We start from the raw sequence: 23,117 nt of genomic DNA on the forward strand, positions 1-23,117 counted from the left end.
CCTTTGCAAACATCCTTATAATGCCATATGGGATGTTTCGTAAATACAAAGAGTGAAGGTATAACTAGTATATGTAGTTATTTATGTAGAAACGGTAAATTTGCTAAATATATATATATATAATACAATTTTAAGCTTCTCATTTATTACTTTTATTTTGAAATTCCTATCAAATTACGCGATACTATAACAGAACTTCACCAGCGCGGTGCAGCCAGGATGAGAGAGCCATGGTGAGAGAGTCTCCCAGTCTCGCGCCGTATACTATTGGAGGTGGCGGAGACGTCGCAGAGGAGCGATAACGCGTCCCGCTAAGATCTCTCTAACCTCGTCCCCTCAGAAAAACCACTCACGACTCACTGGAGGTTAAACAGCTGACGGAGACTCGCTAAAACGTAAGTAACTTGGGCTTTGGTTCGCTTGATATAACCTATCTTTAACAGGTTTCGATATTCTGGGGGGAAATATTCATTTACATTAAGGCATTGAAAAAAGACAAAATAAAGGAAACCAATTGAAAATGTACATATCTTTACCCCAATTCTCGCAGTATAAGTGCGGTTATAGTGTGTTCAGGATAAATAGTAAGTTCACTTGGCCGAGTCTAATCAGCCCGTCGGGCTCGGAGCAGGTGCGCAGCGCTCGTGCTCGCCTTTGTGTCCCACGCTTAGGCTGTTTCAGCCTAGTTACGTTTCATGTGTCGTTTAACCAAGTCGCAGTGTTTCTATCCGGTACGGTTTTATCAAACGCCGATCAACACTGTCACTGCGGCCGGTTTATGTCGCAGTAAAACAGTCGTTCTGCATGTGGCTTTCAACGAATAGGCCTAGCTTTTGTTGTAAGCTGAGGCTCCTGTTCTCAACACCTAGCTCAGCATTGTGCCCAGAGCACATTGACCAATGATTACATTGTGTGTGATTTTGTGTGTGTGTGTATACTGTAATATAGTGTGTGTGTATGTATATATATGTATATACAGTTGTGATCAAATTTATTCAACCCCCAATGCTGCGAAGGGTTTTATGGAATTCAGTGCACATTTGTAATTGTGTTCATAATGAAATCTTACATGGACTTGTTAAAGAACTAAATGCAACTAAGATAGCATCAATTTTTTTGTCATAAAGTATTAAATGGCCTTTTTGTGATTTCTTCAGTGACACAATTATTCAACCCCTTTACGACTACCACTCCTAAGAACAGAGGTTTATTCCTGTGTTTTCCATCAGGTATTGAAAACATCTGTGGATGTCAACGAGCAGCAATCAAGCATGATAAGCACCAATTAGGCAGATTTAAAAGGACTGTGATACTCAGCTCCTTCTAGACATCTACTGGTGTGTTTCCAAGCATGGTGAAGGCAAGAGAATTGTCCCAGAGGACAAGAGAAGAGGTTATTGCTCTTCACAAGAAAGGCAATGGATATAAAAAGATTGCGAAGTTGTTAAATATTCCAAGAGACACTATCGGAAGTATCATTCGCAAGTTCAAGTTAAAGGGCACAGTGGAAACGTTACCTGGTCGTGGCAGAAAGAAGATCCTGACCGCGACTGCTGTGCGCTACCTGAAGCGTAATGTGGAGAAAAATCCCCGCGTGACTGCTAAGGAACTGAAAAAAGACCTGTCGGATGTGGGCACTGAAGTTTCAGCTCCGACAATAAGGCGCGCACTGCATAACGAAGGCCTCCATGCCAGAACGCCCAGACGCACCCCCTTGCTGACTCCAAAGAACAAGAAAAGTCGACTGCAGTATGCCAAAAGTCATGTGGACAAGCCACAAAGGTTTTGGAACAGTGTACTGTGGTCAGATGAAACTAAATTAGAACTGTTTGGGACAATGGACCAGCGCTATGTTTGGAGAAGGAAGAACCAGGGTTATGAACAAAAGAACACCTTGCCTACTGTGAAGCATAGCGGGGGGTCAATTATGCTTTGGGGCTGTTTTGCTTCTAATGGTACAGGAAAGCTTCAACGTGTGCAGGGTACCATGAATTCCCTTCAGTACCAGGAGATCTTGGAGGAAAATGTGATGGAGTCAGTCACAAACCTGCGGCTTGGGAGACGTTGGACCTTCCAACAGGACAATGAACCGAAGCACACATCCAAGTCCATTAGAGCATGGTTGAACATGAAAGGCTGGAACATTCTAGAGTGGCCATCGCAATCACCAGACTTAAATCCAATTGAGAACCTCTGGTGGGACCTAAAGAAGGCAGTTGCAGTGCGCAAGCCTAAGAATGTGACTGAACTGGAGGCTTTTGCCCATGAAGAATGGGCTAAGATACCCATAGGTCGCTGCAAGACACTTGTGTCAAGCTATGCTTCACGCTTGAAAGCTGTCATAACTGGAAAAGGATGTTGTACCAAGTACTAAAAAATAATGTCACTAGGGGGTTGAATAAAACTGATAATGATGTGAGCACAGTAAAGACATTTGTGGTTATTCCGTCATAAATATTATGTTATGTTTGTCTAATTTATAAGTGCCTCTTTGATATAATTGTAAATAAGATGACTGAAATGATCAAAATCAATGTCAAACTGGCCAAAACACTTTATTTCAGTGGGGGTTGAATAAATTTGATCACAACTGTAACTCAGGCTGCCCTGAGGGTCATGTGACACAAACCCACCAGACCAGCTCTTAGCACTTCTGTCTCCAGCACAGGAAGACACTGACCCGCCCGCCTACAGGGGTTACAGGGGTCAACAGAAGACAGGCTGCCCAACAAAACTGTGGTGACTAAGTAGCTATGATTGTACACAGCACCAAAATGCTTAGTAACAAGACCATTTAAAAAATGTGGCCATTATAATTTTCTCACAGTCTGCTGAACCGGCTTTATTTATCAATTCCTTATTCACAGCAATGTTTCACACCCCTGAACACTACTTGCTGTTATTTTTTCAGCTCATCATGACCTGCTTGGCCTACGTCAGAAGCATACACACCTTTCGTAAGGTCTAAAAGATGCAGACTGATAAGTTACTAAGCAAAACTCACAGCTGAGTTTTAAACACTATATGAGCTGTTCCTTCATAGAACACATGCAATAATTGGACATACAATGGACAGACAATCATGAATGTAAGTCTAATATTACAGGTGACGAAGTTCCATGATCAATAACATTATTGCAAGGATATCAGTCTATTATTTCCCTCCACTTGCTTCATACCTGCACTACTAGGCTATCTTAAACAGAGACAAAAAGACAAGTGGAGTGGGACAGGTGTTAATACACATGCTTTACATACTGAGAGCATGTAAAGAATTAATAGTGTACTTGCAGACACACTCACTCTCTCTCTCTCTCTCTCTCACACACACACACACACACTCTCACACACTATTTTGAGGAGTGAACAAACACATTGGTCTGTACTTTAACAGGCGCGAACAAGCAGATCAGGTTAAATATGAACTACGTTTGGCCACCTTGCTGTTTGCCAACATGGCCATTACGGCTCAACTGACCTGAAGAGGAAGGAAACTGGCCTTGTCCAACAGGCCTTGTCCAATGGGGTGATTAAACATGCCCAAGGCTTTAAGCCTAACTTATGACGGAGATGAAGACTGCCACAGCATATCAAAGAACCCTCACACAAGCATTTTCTGTGTTGGCACAATGGACATCTGATGTTATATATGAAAGTACCAAGTCCATCTTGAAATGCCTCATGTCATCTTGGACAGTCCATTAGCAACTTAAAACATTCACAGTTCTGCATGCAAACCCAACATTGCTTTGCATGATAGCAACTGCACTCCAGACACATTTACATTTATATTTACAAGCCAGACACATTTGCATCACCAAATGTGAAAGCAAAAACCTTGTGTAAACAAGTAATTAATTAAGGTTATCATGATGTCACAGGAACCAAAATGATGATGAAAGAGCCCTATGCCAAACGCAAACCCAACGCCACCATATAAGGCATCATTATATATTTATATTTATGGCATTTAGCAGATGCTCTTATCCAGAGAGACTTACAAAAGTGCTACATAAGCATTAAAGTGCCAGTATGAAATAACATTGCCATATTCCAGTAATGGGTTCTGAGATCCTACCAAAAGCCAAAACCACAACCTGACATCAATGAGGGCAGTTCTCAGTATGGCTGTCCACTGCCCACTCTTCTGTACGGCTCTGAAAGACACTGTCCTCTGCGTCCTCCTCCTGTAGTGCGTTTCACAACTCAAGCTTTTTCTAACAACCTCTCTTCTATGGGGCACAATAACCAATATTCAAACATTTACCAAAAGTTAGAAGACCATTCAGTGGAGGTTCTAGACCATCTGAACTGGGGAGGCCAGACTGGGACCAGTGGGTCTGTTACAGGTTGGGGGGGGGGGGGGGGGGTTAATGTAAACAAATAAAAAACCCCTTTAATGTTAAAATTGTAGTAATTTAATATATAGATTCAACATGATGAACTTTGAACCTGCTGCCTCTCAAAACACTATAAGTGAGGCGAAGGCGTCGCAGGTGAAAGTAAAGCGTCAGACTGGACCACACAACTCAAGTCATGCTGCAACCTGCAGTCTCGAGACTGCCAGTATGAGTCATGGCAAGTCAAAAAAGCGCCCTTGGATTAATGTGGGTCACAGGTTCTGAATTAAAAGGTAGTAGCCCAAATCAGACAATCTTTAAATATTAACACAATCACTTACTGTCCCAGCTAACACTAAACTGTGTAGGCTCGTATAAGTACTCGTATAAGTGCCGTAATTACTAAAGCGATGCTCACTTTAACAAACAATTTAATCAGTATAACATTTATTTAGTAAACATTACACAGAAAATAAATGCAAAGCAGGATGCACAATGTGTCACAATATCCTACATTTCAAAGTGCCAAATCCACTACTCCAATCGGAATTTCAAGCCACCAAACTATTATATACACACACACACACACACACATACATACATACATACATACATACATACATACATACAGTGTGTGTGTGTGTGTGTGTGTGTGTATTATGAACAGTGCACACAAGCGATTTGCGTTCCTGTTAAGTCATTTACATTCTTGTACCGCTCGCTCGTTCTATTAGGCCCGTGTAGAGAGCTGAAATCACTTCCTTATTCCTACACACTTACCTAGACGTCTGGGGTACCAAACTATGCAGCATGGATGCACTTGTATAAATCACGAAATGTTACAAGTGATTAAAAAACGACGGCGCAGTGTTAAGAGGTAACGTACCCCAAGGTGCTGATAAATCCATTGACACTGCCCTCCGCGTACAGAGACACGATATCCCCAATATGAAGGAAACTAGACCTATTGTGTTCTGACATGTTGCAGTAGTTGACGGCTGTGTCTCCACTGTGAGACCTCCTCGAGTTTTCAGTGAGCCCCGGTCGACTAAAACCTTTAATCCATCTGTCAAATCTTGGTCTTTTGCTCCGAGACAGGAAAACTCGTTTCTTTCCCTTGGCAAGTGAAAGCAACTTTAAAGTCCGCCGTATAGTAGGTGTTCGATGGCGGCTTCTTAACTGACGATTTTCTTCATGTTTGAAACTTCTTCCTGTGAGACAAACGAGGCTTTTTTCTGTCCAATATAGCAGTCTGGGGGAGGAGACACACTTTCAGGCTTGAATAGCCTATCCCGTAAAATGAAGGAAGTACCAATACTGTCTTTCTTTCCTTCTTCATTGGGTCTTCTTCATGAATTTACGTGTTTTGGTCGTTGTTGTGTAGGCACACCGCTGTGAAGTATCAACTCAGAACAACGACACCAGCTTCTGCTGCGGAATGCGGACTTTAGTGGACTTTAGCGGACTTTAGTGGACTTTTTCCTCAACATACAAGAGTGTCCTGCGGTTTGGTGGGGCAATGTGCAAGAACAACGTTTATTTTCTACCTTACGAGTGGACCTTAGGGGGGACTGGGTCAGTACGAGTGACGTGGTGGTGTTGTTGCAACCAGGCATATTGTACAAAATATCAACATTTATTTATAATAAAGTACACTCGTCCATGATTGAATATTTTACAGTGTGAGTTCTCTATGTACGACAGTATGAAAATAACTGTGGCGCATAGAGCTGTTCTTAAATTCACTTCGAATGACATAAAACATTCACGTTTAAACATCCAGCAATCGCATTGTAACAATAAAGCAGCACTTTGCTAACTTTTGCTTTGCTTTTCTATTGATGAAGTGCAATAAAAAGATGAATATAAAAAAGTTTATCTGGACTAGCTGTTTATCACTTGAGGTTCACAGTTATTTATCGGTTATCTTGCCCTGATTTTACTTTCTATTCTTTTCTCCTACTTAGGCCCAGCCAACAAGCGGAACAAAAGTGTGCGCACACTGCCATCTAGCGCCTAGTCAAACAACTACAGTCTAATCACGTGTTTAGTGACGGCACTCATTAAATATCCATTAAGTAGCCGCACTTTAGAGGGCTGGTGATAATCGTGTGCAAGTAAAGGGCCTGTTACGTTTATTTGCAACTTTGTAAAAGTATAAACCTAACGGTTTACGTGCACCACAGCGTCTCAAGCTAGTTGGTCGTCAGACGTGTTGGCTGAGTATTAAAGTTCACACGGAATTATCATGAGCGTTTACAGATCGGGCTTGACATTCGCTTCCTTGTAATGAGCGAGCAGCTGTAGTAGCTGTTATAGGTCTGTTCAACAATGCAGCAATTATTAAACATGGTCGTATGGAAATTAGCTAAGAATAATGAACGGACTAACGAATTACTAATGTTAGTGTTGAGTAAAGGAGTTTAATAATAAACTAATCGCTTGTTTTATCATAGACTATGTTATGTACCGAATGTCATAAATAAAAGTCCTACTTGAAATAAAACAATATGAAGGCTAGATAACATGATTTTCAGACCAGGCTGGACAAGCACTTCACTGTACCAAAATAATGCCATAATCGCTCCACCCTCTATTGTGTGTGGGTAACATCAGTGAACAAGGCCAGTGGTTAGTTAGTCAGAGCCTTCTACCTGGAGCGGTCTGCCTGCGTGTTTCTAAACTAGCGTTGACTCTTCACATCTGATAACGACCGGCGTGGCGGAGACGTCGCAGAGGAGCGATAACGCGTCCCGCTAAGATCTCTCTAACCTCGTCCCCTCAGAAAAACCACTCACGACTCACTGGAGGTTAAACAGCTGACGGAGACTCGCTAAAACGTAAGTAACTTGGGCTTTGGTTCGCTTGATATAACCTATCTTTAACAGGTTTCGATATTCTGGGGGGAAATATTCATTTACATTAAGGCATTGAAAAAAGACAAAATAAAGGAAACCAATTGAAAATGTACATATCTTTACCCCAATTCTCGCAGTATAAGTGCGGTTATAGTGTGTTCAGGATAAATAGTAAGTTCACTTGGCCGAGTCTAATCAGCCCGTCGGGCTCGGAGCAGGTGCGCAGCGCTCGTGCTCGCCTTTGTGTCCCACGCTTAGGCTGTTTCAGCCTAGTTACGTTTCATGTGTCGTTTAACCAAGTCGCAGTGTTTCTATCCGGTACGGTTTTATCAAACGCCGATCAACACTGTCACTGCGGCCGGTTTATGTCGCAGTAAAACAGTCGTTCTGCATGTGGCTTTCAACGAATAGGCCTAGCTTTTGTTGTAAGCTGAGGCTCCTGTTCTCAACACCTAGCTCAGCATTGTGCCCAGAGCACATTGACCAATGATTACATTGTGTGTGATTTTATGTGTGTGTGTGTGTGTGTGTATATACTGTAATATAGTGTGTGTGTGTGTGTGTGTATATATATATATATATATATATATATATATATATATATATATATATATATATACACACACACACACACAATATGTATGTGTATTATATAATATAATGTCTTATATAAAATGTATTTAAATATATATAAACAAATAACTCCTGTCATTTCTGACTTCTAGAAATTGTCCCTCAGCAAGCCCTCTGATATTCACAATACCAATTGACTGAACAGTATTTAACTTTCATTAGTTTAAAATAATGCCGATTTGTGCAAGATGACTGAATTGAATCACGTTTATACAAATGAAAAGGATCCAAGTAAGAGTCTTAGATGGAAGTATATTGAATGGCACGAGGAAGACGAGGCAAAAAGGACGGACGCTCACACTCAAACAAAGTGTGAAACCACCGTGGACAAAGAGACACAAACGAGCAGTCCCGTCATAGTGAGGTCTGATCTGGCACGGACCCCATCGAGACTAAGATATGGAGCGCTTTTGGAAACGGACGGCATGACCAAGCCCTTGTTTCAGTTTGACAGACAGGCCCCGGCTCGTATCTCGACATCTCCCACCTTAAGAAGGATGAGGAGCATGAGAACGTCGTTCCGGGAGATGGGGAAGATCGACAGCACTCGAGAGGACACTGGAACTCGTGAGACACCCTCACCTCACCCTCCCTCGTCTCCCACACACCGTCAGAAGTCTCCCCTCGCCACCGCTCCACCACAGTCAGACGGGGTGGACCAGACGGACTCTCAGTCTGATTCGCCTGTGTCTCGTGCGAAAACCAGATCACATAGGTCAAGGACGGTTAGCAGCAGTAGCATTTGCAGGAGACAGGAGAGTCCTGACAGGACTGTCTCTCTCACAGCTCAGGAGACTGAACAGGTACAGTAGAACGCAGCTCCGCCCTGTACGCACATGTGTTAATGTAGGTGAATTTGATAGGAAATCCTTGCTGTATATTAGAACAGGGTGGAGGTGTGCATATGATAATGATCGTGTGCATCTCCATAGATTTTACAGGATAAACTCAGTGGCAGTCAGTCTTGGGTTTATAAGTGGATCTTCTTCTCATCTCGTAATAACTCAGGGAGCCTCTGCTTTTGTTTAGATTGAAGCTTCTTTTCTGGTTCTACCCTGTCTCCTGGGGTGAGACTTTACAATGAGGCCTTCTGACAGCCAATGAATCAGCAGTTCCATGCAGTGACAGCTTTGGCTGAACCCAGTGCCCAGACCCCTTGGGGAAGGTCTTCCCTGTGGGCCCCATTCACCACCGTCAGGGGCAGCTAATGATGGCGGAGGGGTCAGTCGATGATCAAAAGAACAGAAGGCAAACCCCTCCCCTTAGCCATTGATTCACCCAGGAATGTCCTCCGTGCACCCAGGACATCTGGGTAGATCTGGGGGCCTTAAGAGAATGAAACCCACCCAGTTACGTTTACAGGGCAGTGAGAGGCTCTGAGTCTGAGAGGGGCTGAGGGTGCAGGGACAGCTCAGTAGGTCCACTGATCCACACACACACACACACACACACACGTTCCCATACACAGCTCAGTAGGTCCACTGATCCACACACACACACACACACACACACACACGTTCCCATACACAGCTCAGTAGGTCCACTGATCCACACACACACGTTCCCATACACAGCTCAGTAGGTCCACTGATCCACACACACACACACACACGTTCCCATACACAGCTCAGTAGGTCCACTGATACACACACACACGTTCCCATACTCAGCTCAGCAGGTCCACTGTTGCACTCACACATGTCCTCGTCGATGCCTGGCCTTAGTTAGGTCCATATATATTTGGACAGAGACAGCATTTTTCTAATTTTGGTTCTATACATTACCACAATGAATTTTTAACAAAACAATTCAGATGCAGTTGAAGTTCAGACTTTCAGCTTTAATTCAGTGGGTTGAAAAAAATGATAGCATAAAAATGTGAGGAACTAAAGCATCTTTTAAACAATCCCTTCATTTCAGAGGCTCAAAGTAATTGGACAGATTAAATAATTGCAAATAAAATGTTAATTTCTAGTACTTTGTTGAAAACCCTTTGTTGGCAATGACTGCCTGAAGACTTGAACTCATGGACATCACCAGACGCCGTGTTTCCTCCTTTTTAATGCTCGGCTAGGTCTTCACTACGGCGGATTTCAGTTGCCGTTTGTTTGTGGGCCTTTTTGTCTGAAGCACACAGTATGGCTCTGAATACCTCAGAATTCATTCAGCTGCTTCTGTCCTGTGTCACATCATCAATAAACACTATTGACCCAGTGCCACTGGCAGCCATGAATGCCCAAGCTATCACACTGCCTCCGCCGTGTTTTACAGATGATGTGGTACGCTTTGGATCATGAGTTGTACTATGCCTTTCTTTTCTCTTTCCATCATTCTGGTGGAGGTTGATCTTGGTTTCATCTGTGCAAAGAAAGACCAGTCTAGCCTTTTTATTCTTGAGGCTTATGAGCGGCTTGCACCGTGCAGTGAACCCTCTGTATTTACTTTCATGCAGTCTTCTCTTTATGGTAGATTTGGATATACGCCTACCTCCTGGAGTGTTGTTCACTTGGCTGGCAGTTGTGAAGGGGATTCTCTTCACCATGGAGATTATTCTGCGATCATCCACCACTGTTGTCTTCCATGGGTGCCCAGGTCTTTTTGCATTGATGAGTGCACCAGTGCTTTCTTTCTTTCTCAGGATGTATCAAACTGTAGATTTTGCCACTCCTAATATTGTAGCAATTTCTCGGATGGGTTTTTTTTCTGTTGCATCTTAAGGATGGCTTGTTTCATCTGCATGGAGAGCTCCTTTGACCGCATGGTTTCTTCACAGCAAAACCTTCCAAATGCAAGCACCACACCTCAAATCATCTCCAGGCCTTTAATTTGCTTAATTGAGAAAGAAGGGATTGCCCACACCTGTCCATGAAATAGCCTTTGAGTCAAGTGTCCAATTACTTTTGGTCCCTTAAAAAACAGGGTGGCACATGTTAAGCTGAAACACCTAAACCCTTCATCCAATCTTAATGTGTATACCCTCAAATGAAAGCTGAATGTCTGGACTTTGTCCATGTGCTATGTATTATATAACTGTAACTTGAATATGTTTCAGTAAATGGGTAAAAAGAAAAAAATGGTCAGTGTCCAAATATATATGGACCTAACTATATACTGTGTCTGTTTTTGTTGCAGGTGAATGAGCTTAGTCATAAAAGGTAAGTATGCTTCCTACACTCTCCACTGGTTTGCATTCATTAGATTTGCATATGGCCTGTGTAGTCGTGCTCATGGAGTAACACTAAACACAGAGATCATAGTGCGTACAGAATGCCTGTGTGCCTGTAATGTACAGTGTATCTGTGTGCCATGACAAAGCCTTCTCCACTCAGCCTAACTAAACAGTCATCACATTTTACTTTGTAGCAAAACCAGTAATTCCTTCCCAAAATGTCTGTTTTCTTTCACATCTGTGATTTGAAACATTTTATTAAGCAAGGACTTTGTGATGCAGCGCCATTTTGTGTGTGTAAAGCGTCCTTGAGATTGTGAAATGTGCTATAGAAATAAGACTTGTTGTTTGTGAGTACAGCTGAGGCTTCATGTTTCTGAGCAGACAGCACCCCCGTGGGAGTGATGCAAACACAGGAGAGTGCAAGGTTAACACAGAGAGCACCCTCTGGAGTGTGCAGATAGTTAATTTGCCACATTTGTCAACTATGATTTTCACCCCAATCGAAATTTGTCCTCCACATTTACCCACACACAAAATTTATTTTGTCTAACCTGTGCAGTTAGAACACACACACTAGTGATTATTAGTTGGGGTTAGGTGCCTTGCTCAAGGGCATCTCAGTCATGGCCTCGGGCCTGGGAATCAAACCCACGACCCTCCAGTCACTAGACCGGTTCCCTAACCACCAGACCATGAGTGCTCCATCTGTGAATGTTGGAATTTCCATTGCTACTGCTTTCTTCACAAGCACATACCATTGGTTAGGAGAGTTATTTAGGTGAACCGCAATCCTGCTGGGGCCAGACAAAATTCTCATTAGCACTGGTCTCCCCATTCAGCTCTTACCTTACAAGACAGCCTTCTGTTCGGACTGGGATGATTAGGCAGCTGCCGTGGCCTTAATTACACTGTGGCACTACGGTGTGTGGGACAGCTCATGCCTGCGCAGACATTGGCCGAGACTGCTGTGGTGCGCAGCCGTCGTTCTGTGGTGGAGGTGCAAGAACAATGCTCCATTCGTTGGGTCGGGAGTGTTGCTGAGGGGTTTTTTTGGACCTACGTCAGTAAGGTGGGGTTGTCCTACTGATGCCATTGTGTTAGCAATGACCTGTTTTCATTGTGGATGGTACACAAGTCGATTCACCTCCTCCTGTACTGGGTTGACATGAGCCTGATTTATTAGATAGGCCTTGAATCCCTGATCTCTGTGTGAAGAGCATTAGCTCGGTGAGTGGTACTACTGTGTGAACAGTCACTGTGACACTGCACTGTGGCTTTTATAAGGTCCAAGAGTGTTAGTCTCATAGCAACTGCATATACAGCAGTGTTTATCAGTACACGCAGCCCCAGTCAGGAAAACATGGAAAAGCTGATAACAGATCTGGCTATGCTGATTTTGCGTTGAGTCACTGTTTTGATTACCCTGGACCATGCAGGAGGTCACTCTGAAGTCCGCTCTTGTCAGGATATGTACCCATGAAGCTGTGTGCCACGTATCTACACTAGGATGGTCATCTTATGGGTTTACTGTAGTGGTCCTCAAATCTGGACCTTGCACCCAAAGCTCTGGTCAGTGAGATTGTTACTACCGGTAGTTATCGGAGGTAATAGAACTGGTTTGTCACTCTGTTGTCTCTCCTAACTACTATGAGGGTAAAATATTTCTAGGATTGTCACCAGATAAACAATATCGGGACTTTTTGGCTGAGAATGCTGGTCCCTAAATGGAGGCGCAGGTAACAGTAATGGTATCCTGCGTGCAGTGCCCAAATATGTGATGTGTCTGTGTATCTACGATAAAGGATGATATGTCTCTCACTGTAGCGTGTTGCCCTGCTCACAGAGAGAATGTGACTCTACAAGCTCTATAGATTCAGTGCTCAATGTGATGTCATATCCTGCCACCATCCCATATCATTTCACCAAACTCTCACGCTCATCCCGCTCAGAGGAAGAGAAGCGGCAGAGAACAGAAGCTCATTGGGTATTTGTGTTTTCACAGATTTATAGAAACTAGAAACGACATCAGCTTTAAACTGTTGACACGTTCCGCAGTATCCATGGTTACTACCGTTTAACCTCTTCAAGAGAGGACAGGTGCAGTGCGTCCTAAACCGGCCTGTCGGGTTGTCGCCAAAACACTTCTGCCGCGGTTTACAAGGCTAGGGAGCTCTGACTCTTTGCTTTACGGTGCGTGTCAATAAAGGACACCGGGAACAGCACAGTGGAGGTGTCCTCAGTGTAGGTACGCGGGGAGGAGGACGGGTCTCAGGTTGAATGCAGGCTGCTCTGTTGGAGTGAGTCGCCTGCCTCAAGCTGGCCAGAGAGCACCAGGTCATGTGAGTCGTGTGCCATGCCGAGGAGTCATGGTGTTGGAGTGGATATTTACGTCATAACGACACCCGAGTGTTGGTACCTTAAACCAACGTGCAGGAAGCCAAGAAACAGGTCCTGAGTGCCACAGGACTGCTGTGTGTGGGTTGCACGTGGATATTCCTGTCTGGCTTCTCCGCTCAGTCTCCGCTGCTTCCGAGTGAGAGAGTGATTGAGTCCACGCGTCACCGTGAAGAGCTTTACTGAGCCGAATATACGATGTACGTATGTGGGTTCAGTTACGCCGCGTTCGGGAATGTTGGCTCTTTAGTTTTGACAGGTTATTGCAACTTGATGAACTTGTTGTAACCATGTTGCAAATGCAAACCAAGGATTTGCAATTCCAGCAGGATACATGGTTCCTGTAATGTTCAGCGGAGTGAAGTTTTAACATCAGTTTTAAAATTTCGAACTGTCTAGTTGTCATATTTCGATGTAGACTCCAGTACAACGTGAATCTTAACCACAGACTTCCACAGACGTACTGCAAGAGACAACAACCTGTTCTCACTAGGGTGCTGTGACCCGTGTTCGTCAGCTGTCCTTTAGCATGGCAGACATCTCTCTCAGGCGCAGAGTGGCTAACGAGCTTTAGGGGCAGGATGGTCTCTGATGTTCTCTAAAAGGCTTTCATCAGGTTGCAGGAGAGGAGGCGGAGCTCGGTGGTGGTAACTCTTCCTGGATTGGATGTTTCCCCTGGTGACCTCTTTGTTTCTAATGGCGCTGCAGACGTTTTAAACCGATTCACATTTTCAGGTTGGTCATGAATTCATATTTTTCAGATCATCCTGGTCAGATTTTTCTGCTGTTACTGTTATTCTAATGGTGAATGTTGTAGTAGTTGTATGCATGCATTTGGGCACTGTATGTATGATGTGCACTGTACACTAGTAGTGGATCTGGTAAGATCGACCTTTCTATTTTTCCTGCACAGATACAAAGAAATCAAAGTGGCCTTTCTCAAGGCGTAACACGGTAGGTGAAACACTGTTATTTTCCATTAGTGTCACTGTGAAGAGTACACCCTAATGGCCACACACTGTGGAGAGTACGCCCTAATGGCCACACACTGTGGAGAGTACGCCCTAATGGCCACACACTGTGGAGAGTACGCCCTAATGGCCACACACTGTGGAGAGTACGCCCTAATGGCCACACACTGTGGAGAGTACGCCCTAATGGCCACACACTGTGGAGAGTATGCCCTAATGGCCACACACTGTGGAGAGAACGCCCTAATGGTCACAGCTGGTATTGCACATCCTCACGAGTGCTGTGATATAGGGCTTCCTGGGTCAGCCCACCTGGGGTTGAGGGCACACTGAGACCCAGCCAGAGCTAAAACAGAGCTACACGCCCCCTCTTCTCATTCTGCTTCCTCCATAATGGCCGCCAACATGCAATCACATGTAAGAGAGAACCGAAACAAACTGTTGCCCAATCTCAGTTAAGCCCAGTGTTATGCCGGATCCCAGATCTGCAGATTCAGTATCTTTTGTAAAATAAATATCTAAGAATTTAAACCTATATTGTTTAAATAAAGGAATTAAACATATTGGGGAAGTTCACATTTTTAAAACGGACTCTTAGATTTGTTGTCTGTCAATGAGGTGTTGATCTTTAAGGCCAGAGTAAGGAACACGTACAACTCCCCCCTCCTCCAACACCTCCACATACATTTGTGATGCTGGTCTTGTGTTGTCAAGTGTTCCACCTTGTACAGAGAATACTAAACGCTTGGCTTGGTCACATGACCACGCAGACATTTGATTGGCTGGAACATAGAACCACGAGTGAGACGAGCCTTGTTGTGTTCAGCGCCCAGAGGCACCGAGTCCTCCAGTCATGGACGTGAATGTGCGAACAAGTGTAGAACCTTCTGATGGAGTGCACACACTTGCGAAGCCATCCTCGACAAACTGAGAGAGTGCAGTTTGATTAGTGATCTCGCACTCTTCAGTCTCCTGGTGTAAGCACGTCTAGGTGTGGTTGTGACTCTGGTATGGAGCCACTTAATAGATCCTATTGTGTAGAGATTCCTCTGCAGAAGACAAAGGTTCCGCGCTGAAGTAGCTTTCCTGCATTCCTGCTGGTGGATTGTCCTATTTGATCCCTCTCAGAGCTACTGCACCCAGTTCGTTTCAGTACATTTGCAATTATTGTTTTGTGTGTTTATGTAAGTTATACTGTTGTTGTTATTCGGAGCACTGTACGTCCTTTGGCCTCTGTGCAATTGAACTGTGGTCTGCTTTAGACTAAAACGAAGACGCACAGCTCTGCCGACATTGACAGATGTCTAACAGCAGTTCAAGTTCAGGACTGGAGAGATACAGACTTCCAGAAGTACAAGGTAACAACGTTCATGGCTGATAGTGACGCAGTACCTGGCAGTGTTAGGATTAGTTCTTTGGGCACAGAGCATATGTAGGTCTGAATGATTAGCAGTGTAGCATGATTTTAGAATGAAGTGGAAGACTTTAGTAGAAACTGCTCTCCTCAACAAGGGCTGTTCAAGAACTCAATACTCAAACACCACCCCTTACTCAAACACCCTCCTAAACTCAAACTATCTCTCTGTGTGAGATCATCCTGACCCTTTTAAAACGTGTGGCTCTGACTTTAGACATATGGACATGTACGATCATGCATGACCTGCTTTTATTGCGTTCTTTATTGCAGGACTCTAGTCTGAAGGAGTTTCTGAGAAGCCATCCGCAGCTGAGGGTGGAGGACGAACCGAAGGCGCTCAGGAGGCAGGAGTGCGTCTGGGAGCTCTTCACCAGCGAGTGTGTCTACTTCCTGGACCAGCTGATGGTGCTGAAGGAGGTGTGAGATGAGGATGGTGTGGAGATGCTGTGTGATCACGTAGAGGGGTGGAGGTGGGGACTGTGGATGTGGTGAGACACTGTGATCACATTGAGAGGTGGAGGTGTGCCACTAATTTACAACACAGTCTTCCAACGTTTACTGCCTTTCCATGGTGAAAGTGCTAAAACCTGATAGCTTTGAGAACTTTGCAGTCAAAAGGATTCTTTAAAAAAATGAATGTCAAAATGATTCTTTTGAAAAGGAACCTGTCTAAATTATCTGATGAAAAGCGTATTTTCCGAACGATTGAAGATTAGATCAAATTTGCAGAAAATGCCTGATGTGCCTCACTGGAAAGGAAAGGACTCTAGATGTTTTAACATGTTTGACAATCTGTTACTTTTGCAGGTGTTTTTATCTCCTTTGACAAACCTGCAGATGCGAGAGTGTCTACAGGACATCGACACCTGGATGCTCTTTGCTAACCTCAACGAACTCTGCCTGGTATGCCCGGGAGATCTGCACCTTTATATGTACGGATCCTTATTAGCATTTTGAAGGGGTCTGTGGACTGTGGTGTGTGTGGTCATGTTGTTTGTTGGCTGCCTGATTACAGGTTAGCTTTGGTTTCCTGACCAGCCTGCTTCGTGTTGTTAAAGAGATGTGGGCGTCGCCGGAATCTGACTACCCAATGGAAACTCTCCTAGTGCTGCTCAACAAGGTGGCAACTGAATCGTATTATGAGTGCGAGCTGTCGTTACTGTCTTTACTAAACTCCGTCACGATTGATCTCACAGCACACATCAAAGTCCAACATCTGAGTTCAAGATTGTTATGATTAAGTAACAAGATAGGATTCGTCGTAGATTTCATTGTAGACAAGTGTGTGTGTGTGTGTGTGTGTGCGCGCGCGCACTCTGATTCTCCTAGTGGAAACCCAGTTTTCCCATACTGCTGTCCAAGTTTCATGGTGTTCACTTATTTTGTTGGTCTCCAAAAGTGTTTTCACAAAATAGTTTTAGTTTTTAAAAGAATGTCCTTTTGATATAACATTAGGCATGTTGGTATAGTTGACCTATAGTCACTAGGAATATGTGGTTTTAGTGATACATAAGTCAATTCAAAGCCCTGGTCAAAAAACATGAAATACAAAACACTTTAAATTGGGATCATGGCTTGAAGACCAAGTTAGACACCTGATTTGAAATCTTCTGTATGGGAGTTCTTCTAGGTTCCTTCTGACCTTCCTCCATTGCTTCGTTTGCAGGCCTTTGGCGAGAACATTTGCCACTGTCTGCAAAAGTACTGTCTGAACTACAGCACAGCCTTACTATACCTGGACAGCCTCAGAACTAGGGAGGACTTTAGCTCCTACCTGAAGGTATGCTAGACCCATCTGCTCTGAGCCGGTCCACCAGGGCGCCTGGTCTGAACCCCTAGACAGGGTGTTGAGGAGGTCTCGGAGCACCCAGCATCCAGGCAGGGGCACTACACTGCAGGCCCGATGGGCCCGTGCCTGGTGTCCGTGCTCCACTATCTCTCCACCGATGATCATCTGTTGATGCTAATTTGTTCCTTAAACTCATTTCATATTCACTGTTCTTTTCTCCCCTCTCCTCCACAAACTTGTACTAATTATTTAAAAAATGTGCGAGCATCATCTTAATGAATAGAATCGCTCTGGTCAGATCTCTCCTCTCCCTCCCTCCCTCAGTGGTGTGAGAAGCATGAGGAGTGTCGTAGGCTGCAGCTGAGAGACCTGCTGGTCGTCCCCCTGCAGCGCTTCACGCGCTACCCTCTGCTCCTGAAGAACCTGGAGAAGAGGAGTGAGAGTGCAGTGGAGGAGAACGCCCTGCAGCGCCTGGCCCAGCTGGTGGACACGGCCATACGTAAGTCCGCCTCCGTGGGCCTGTGGCAGCACGGGGTCAAAGGTGATGATGCTGTCATCTGGGGCGTCCTATCGGTTTGCTTGCTAGATACTCAGCAGCAGCGGGGTCCTAATGCAGGGTAAAACTAGGCAGCCCTGCTGCTGTGTAGCGTGTACCCTGATCGTCTCGCTCTAATGCACCAATGTCCTGTCAGAAGTTATAAACAACACCTGTGCAGGTACAGCTCACCTTTCCAGGTAGTGAACTGCCATCACAGGGCCCGTGATGGCTACAGAAAAATAAAAACAACGCTGGCACAACAAGGAGTTAAAAAAAAACCCCCAGAAACTCTCAAATGTGACTGAGTTGGCGCTCACTGGCTTATGGTGCTCGTGTCCGTGAATCAAAGAAGCCAGTTACTTCACCTCAGAATTTGCTCAGTTTGGAAGTCAGTGGCAGACTCCACAGGGCTCGGGTGTCTGCTTAAAGATCCGATTACGGGCCACTCCCCATTACACATAGTGGAACACCAGCCTTCTGTTAACAGGTCATTCGGATGCATATACAGCAGGGGTACTCAACTGGCGGACCGCGGTCCGGATCCGGACCCGAACGCAGTCCTGTCCGGACCCAATCTCATTCCTGATTAACTGGATACGGACTAAAACAAAACCGTAGCATTTATTTCAGGGCTATTGAAAAAACACTCCGTCACGAGTGTTACGTTTGCCACCCCCGCTCAACAACTTACGTTCGCCACCCCCGCTCAACAACAAGCCTGCCTGGTTGACGCTTCGCGAGCGGCGCGAGGGTCCGCGCGGCGAAAATGACGTAATCGCTGTGGCTCCGCGTGTGCGCGAGTGCCTCGCGCGCTGTCGGTTCGCGAGGTCGTGCACCTCTCGAATTTTGTAACTTCGCGCCGCGCTTCAGCGCAATGAACAAAGTCACGTTTTCAGGGTTCATACACCTTTATAAGGTGGAATTCAAGCACCTGTACGCCACTTTCAAGGTTCATTTCAATATTTCCCAGCATGTTAAACATAATTAAGTTAAAAAAAACGCCCAATCTCATTGGTTCTCTCATGTTTCGTCCTGGAATTACAAGAGGCTCGTAGGCCTATTTGTTAACCTAATACAAGAGAACTATTCAGTTAGACAGATATTTGTTGTGAAACCAAGTAGTTACAATTTCAAGCAGTGCTTTAACCTAAATTCCAGCACTTTTCAAACCTGAAACATATAGCAACATTAAAATTGGTCAGGTAAATGTTCATTTTCCTGTTTTGAGGGGTGTTTCTACCACATATCGTTTCGGACAAAACGCCTATCGTTTAGGACAAAACGCTCGCGAAAGTATAAACGCCTCCACCGTTCGCGCACCGTTCGCCCCCCCCCCCCCCCGCTCAACAACTTACGTTCGCCACCCCCGCCGCACCGGACCTCAGGTCACAGGTATCTGCCAAAACTGGACCGCGGACAAATTTAGTTGAGTACGCCTGATATACAGCATGATGTAATGAATTGTAAGGAGTCAGCAGAGTGGTTTAATCCGCATTAGTCTTCTGTGGAGGCCATTGTGGTGTCTCGCCGGTTATGGCCATCTAAGGCGACTGCTTGTGAAGTCTTGCAGTAAGAATGGTCAGACCTGCCTTGTTTGTGCAGGTTCTGGTTCTGAGACCAGGTGGACAGGCCCTTTTCACCCACCCACGTAGTGCCTCCACCACTTGAAAAACGATTTGGGGAAAATAGCAGCTTGTCTTAGCACTGTTCTCCACATCCTGTAATTAGGTGTGTCTGGGTGTGGGATCCAGCCCTGTGTGCTGAGATGTGTTTGCAGGTGATCTTTCAGAGTGTCCAGGGCAGGCCACCCCTCCTACTGCAGTGTGGAGCGATTCTCAGTGTCCATCTGTTTCATGAAATGATTAAGAGATCTTCTGCAGTCAGAATTTGGAGCATAATTTTATGAAAGGAGAGTTAATTGTCTCAAAACTGGAAAACAATTATCATTAGCACAAAGGCAACAATGTTTGGAAGGTGTGTTAATATGAAACCTGTTTTAACTGAGACTTTGTGAAGCTGAACTGAATATAACATAATGCTATTCTCCCGCCCCCTCTCTCTCTCTTCCGCCCTCTGTTTGTTTCATTCTTTCTTTTTCTCTTGTTCTCTCTCTCTTCGTCTCTCTGCCAGATGACCTGGAGGGCAAGGTTAAGTGGTTAGACAACTACCAGAGAGTCAAAAAGCTGAAGGAATCCTTGGTGTGGCTGCCTGTGTGGGAGAGAGGAAAGAAATCTCATGTTCCAGAGGTAAACACAGTAATAAACACACTAAACATAGTTAACACAGTGACAAACATAATAAGACACATTAATAAACACTAAACACAGTAACAAATAGATTAAATGCAGTAATAAGCACAGTAATAAACACACTAAACCTAGTTACACACACACTAGCAAACACTAACACACAATCTCATTAAACACAATGACAGTAAAAACGCAGCGTTGTGATGCTGATCTCTCCCACAGAATCTGAAACATTTGCTAAAGGTAGTGACCCCAGAAGACCTGGTGTCCCGCCGGAGCCTCCTGCATGAGGGGAAGCTCGTCCTCACAGGTGAGACACGCAGGACGTCTGCTCGTGGGAGAACATCTGAACAGAGAACATCTGAACAGAGAACATCTGACTCTGCACAAATACAGATTGAACAAACAAAAATGTTAGCACAACTGATTACAGAAAAGAACACGTACAGGAGTTTCAGTACACATACAGTATAAGGCTGTACCTAACAGAACACGTACAGGAGTTTCAGCACACATACAGTATAAGGCTGTACCTAACAGAACACGTACAGGAGTTTCAGCACACATACAGTATAAGGCTGTACCTAACAGAACACGTACAGGAGTTTCAGCACACATACAGTATAAGGCTGTACCTAACAGAACACGTACAGGAGTTTCAGCACACATACAGTATAAGGCTGTACCTAACAGAACACGTACAGTATAAGGCTGTACCTAACAGAACATGTGCAGGAGTTTCAGTACACATAAAGGAGTTTTAGAATCCATAATAGCTCTGTGTAATAAATGCAATTTTCCTCTTTGACTTGAGTGTAAACTGCTTTAATAAACCCAAACCACGTTACATTAGTTTGCTCCTGATCTTTTTCTGTATGAACAGAGAAGGCCAAGCTGCAAGAGGTTTACGTGTTTCTTTTTGATGAATTCCTCCTGATCACTAAAATCAAACGGAGTAAAAAGGTACAGTATTTCAGTTCTCTAATTCACTGCATTTTGTTACACGAGTCATCACTGGATTAACTACTCACCATGACTGATTTTTATAACGATAGCTATAAATAACGATGTGATGGATTTGGTCGTTGTGTTCCGCAGAAGCCTGTGGGGGCGGAGCCAAGCCCCCTGCACCCGACGGCCACGCCCGAGCTGGTGCAGCTCCTGCAGGAGGGCTGTTCCTTCATCGTGTTGGACCAGCCCATCTCACTGGACCGCCTACAGCTCAGGAACATAGACCGACTCAATGCCACAGGTTCACTACCGACTAGAGACGTGAGAGGAATAGAGGAGTGGGAGGAGGGATAGATGTGGGGAGAAGTGAAGGAGTCTGAGGGAAAGAGCTGAAGGGAGAGGAGATGGGTGGAGTGAGAGGAGATGGGTGGAGTGAGAGGAGATGGGTGGAGTGAGAGGAGATGGGTGGAGTGAGAGGAGATGGGTGGAGGGAGAGGAGATGGGTGGAGGGAGAGGAGATGGGTGGAGGGAGAGGAGATGGGTGGAGGGAGAGGAGATGGGTGGAGGGAGAGGAGATGGGTGGAGGGAGAGGAGATGGGTGGAGTGAGAGGAGATGGGTGGAGTGAGAGGAGATGGGTGGAGTGAGAGGAGATGGGTGGAGTGAGCGTCTGCACACGTTGGGCTGGTGTGGTGGTGCGGTGAAACTGACCAGCGTGTCTTTTCTCTCTGCAGCGTCTGGTTTTCCCCACTCCTTCATCTTGATGCACCACAACCGCTACCAGCAGTGTATAGGAGTGTACGTCCTACAGGCGCACACGGAGTCAGCCAAGGTGAGACACGCCACTCGGCTTCCTGCCGACACTACAACCCCACCTTCGTATTTGTAGTGCTGTATAACACTGTGCCTCAAGGCAACGGGCCGAGACCCAGAAAGCCCATTAAAACACATCAGTGTGCCGTTTTGTTTGTTTTTAATAACCCAAACCATGTGCACAGACCGTCACCAGCCCACTACTGGGGTCCAGAATTGTCTCACTATTCACTCTATTTCTGGCAGCACCGGGCCAGTATAACGTGCTTTATTACACGATGGAGCAGTGTCCTCCAAACCAGCACAGCCAGTAACCAGAAGAGACACTCAGTGTGCACATGGTGTCCTGTGCGGACTGACCGCAGTTCATGTGTGTTGTGTGCTTCAGAAAGTGTGGCTGACTGAGATCGAGGAAGCGGTTGGGGCTCTGCTGAAGCAGGAATCTCGCTGGTCTCATGTGAAGGAGTCCTCTTTCTATCTGGAGTCATCGCAGATATAACCGCCATCCGCACGCACTCCACCCCCCACGGAGCCTCCGGACGGGGCCGCCACGTCCGTGTGACTGCAACCGCTCACGAAGGGGCTGCCCGGGTCACCACATTCCAGCACGGTCGTTGTGCATTTCATGCGTGTGACCAGGGGCGCTGTGTGGCCCAGGTAGCATTTCTAAATAATCCACACGGCAAGGTTGTCAGACCTGCAGGGTCAAGGGCCTTTCAAATGAGATGCTTCACATCTGCAAGCTAAACTCACATTTCAGCCCCTGCAACCCAAAGGCATGACGGAGACGTTGAGTAGAACCCTGATTAATTCTGCCCAAAAGGACTCCACTGCTACAAGGTGTAGATTACAATATAAGTAGTCATTAAGCTTGTTTTTCTTTTCTTAATTAAAGCCTTTTTAGAACCAAGAAACTACCCATGTATTTGTGTACTGTGCTACATCTGCTTTATTCATTAAAGGTCTTCTCATCCCCCAAAGGCAATAAAATACA

The 23,117-nt window shown here is 45.1% G+C and overlaps 1 protein-coding gene across 3 annotated transcripts; it reads left to right on the forward strand.

Moving 5' to 3' along the window:
* Positions 1 to 208: 208 nt before the first annotated feature.
* plekhg7 (pleckstrin homology domain containing, family G (with RhoGef domain) member 7) lies at positions 209 to 23,112 on the forward strand. Of its 3 annotated transcripts, none has more exons than XM_076984831.1 (18): positions 209 to 395; positions 6,308 to 7,180; positions 7,924 to 8,634; positions 10,964 to 10,986; positions 14,014 to 14,132; positions 14,311 to 14,351; positions 15,631 to 15,726; positions 16,056 to 16,202; positions 16,593 to 16,688; positions 16,801 to 16,905; positions 17,452 to 17,565; positions 17,899 to 18,073; positions 20,243 to 20,358; positions 20,584 to 20,671; positions 21,245 to 21,324; positions 21,460 to 21,613; positions 22,045 to 22,142; positions 22,512 to 23,112. In XM_076984831.1, the coding sequence occupies exons 3-18, from the start codon at positions 8,020 to 8,022 to the stop codon at positions 22,620 to 22,622; spliced, it is 2,178 nt and encodes a 725-aa protein (XP_076840946.1). In that variant the 5' UTR covers positions 209 to 395; positions 6,308 to 7,180; positions 7,924 to 8,019; the 3' UTR covers positions 22,623 to 23,112. The 3 variants fall into 3 exon arrangements, with proteins under 3 accessions (XP_076840946.1, XP_076840941.1, XP_076840936.1); XM_076984826.1 differs by lacking the exon at positions 209 to 395 and adding an exon at positions 4,982 to 5,217 and having other exon boundaries at positions 5,725 to 7,180; XM_076984821.1 differs by lacking the exon at positions 209 to 395 and having other exon boundaries at positions 4,982 to 7,180.
* The last annotated feature ends 5 nt before the right edge of the window (positions 23,113 to 23,117 follow it).

The sequence above is a fragment of the Brachyhypopomus gauderio genome, chromosome 2 (assembly GCF_052324685.1).
Source record: "Brachyhypopomus gauderio isolate BG-103 chromosome 2, BGAUD_0.2, whole genome shotgun sequence".
In the NCBI taxonomy this organism is placed as follows: Eukaryota; Metazoa; Chordata; class Actinopteri; order Gymnotiformes; family Hypopomidae; genus Brachyhypopomus; species Brachyhypopomus gauderio.

Excerpts from the sequence above, each read along its gene's own strand:
- plekhg7 (XM_076984831.1), top strand. The coding sequence starts at position 8,020 with ATGACTGAATTGAATCACGTTTATACAAATGAAAAGGATCCAAGTAAG. Across the intron at positions 18,074-20,242 it reads GCTGGTGGACACGGCCATAC|ATGACCTGGAGGGCAAGGTT; the intron begins GTAAGTCCGCCT and ends TCTCTCTGCCAG. Across the intron at positions 21,325-21,459 it reads AAATCAAACGGAGTAAAAAG|AAGCCTGTGGGGGCGGAGCC; the intron begins GTACAGTATTTC and ends TGTGTTCCGCAG.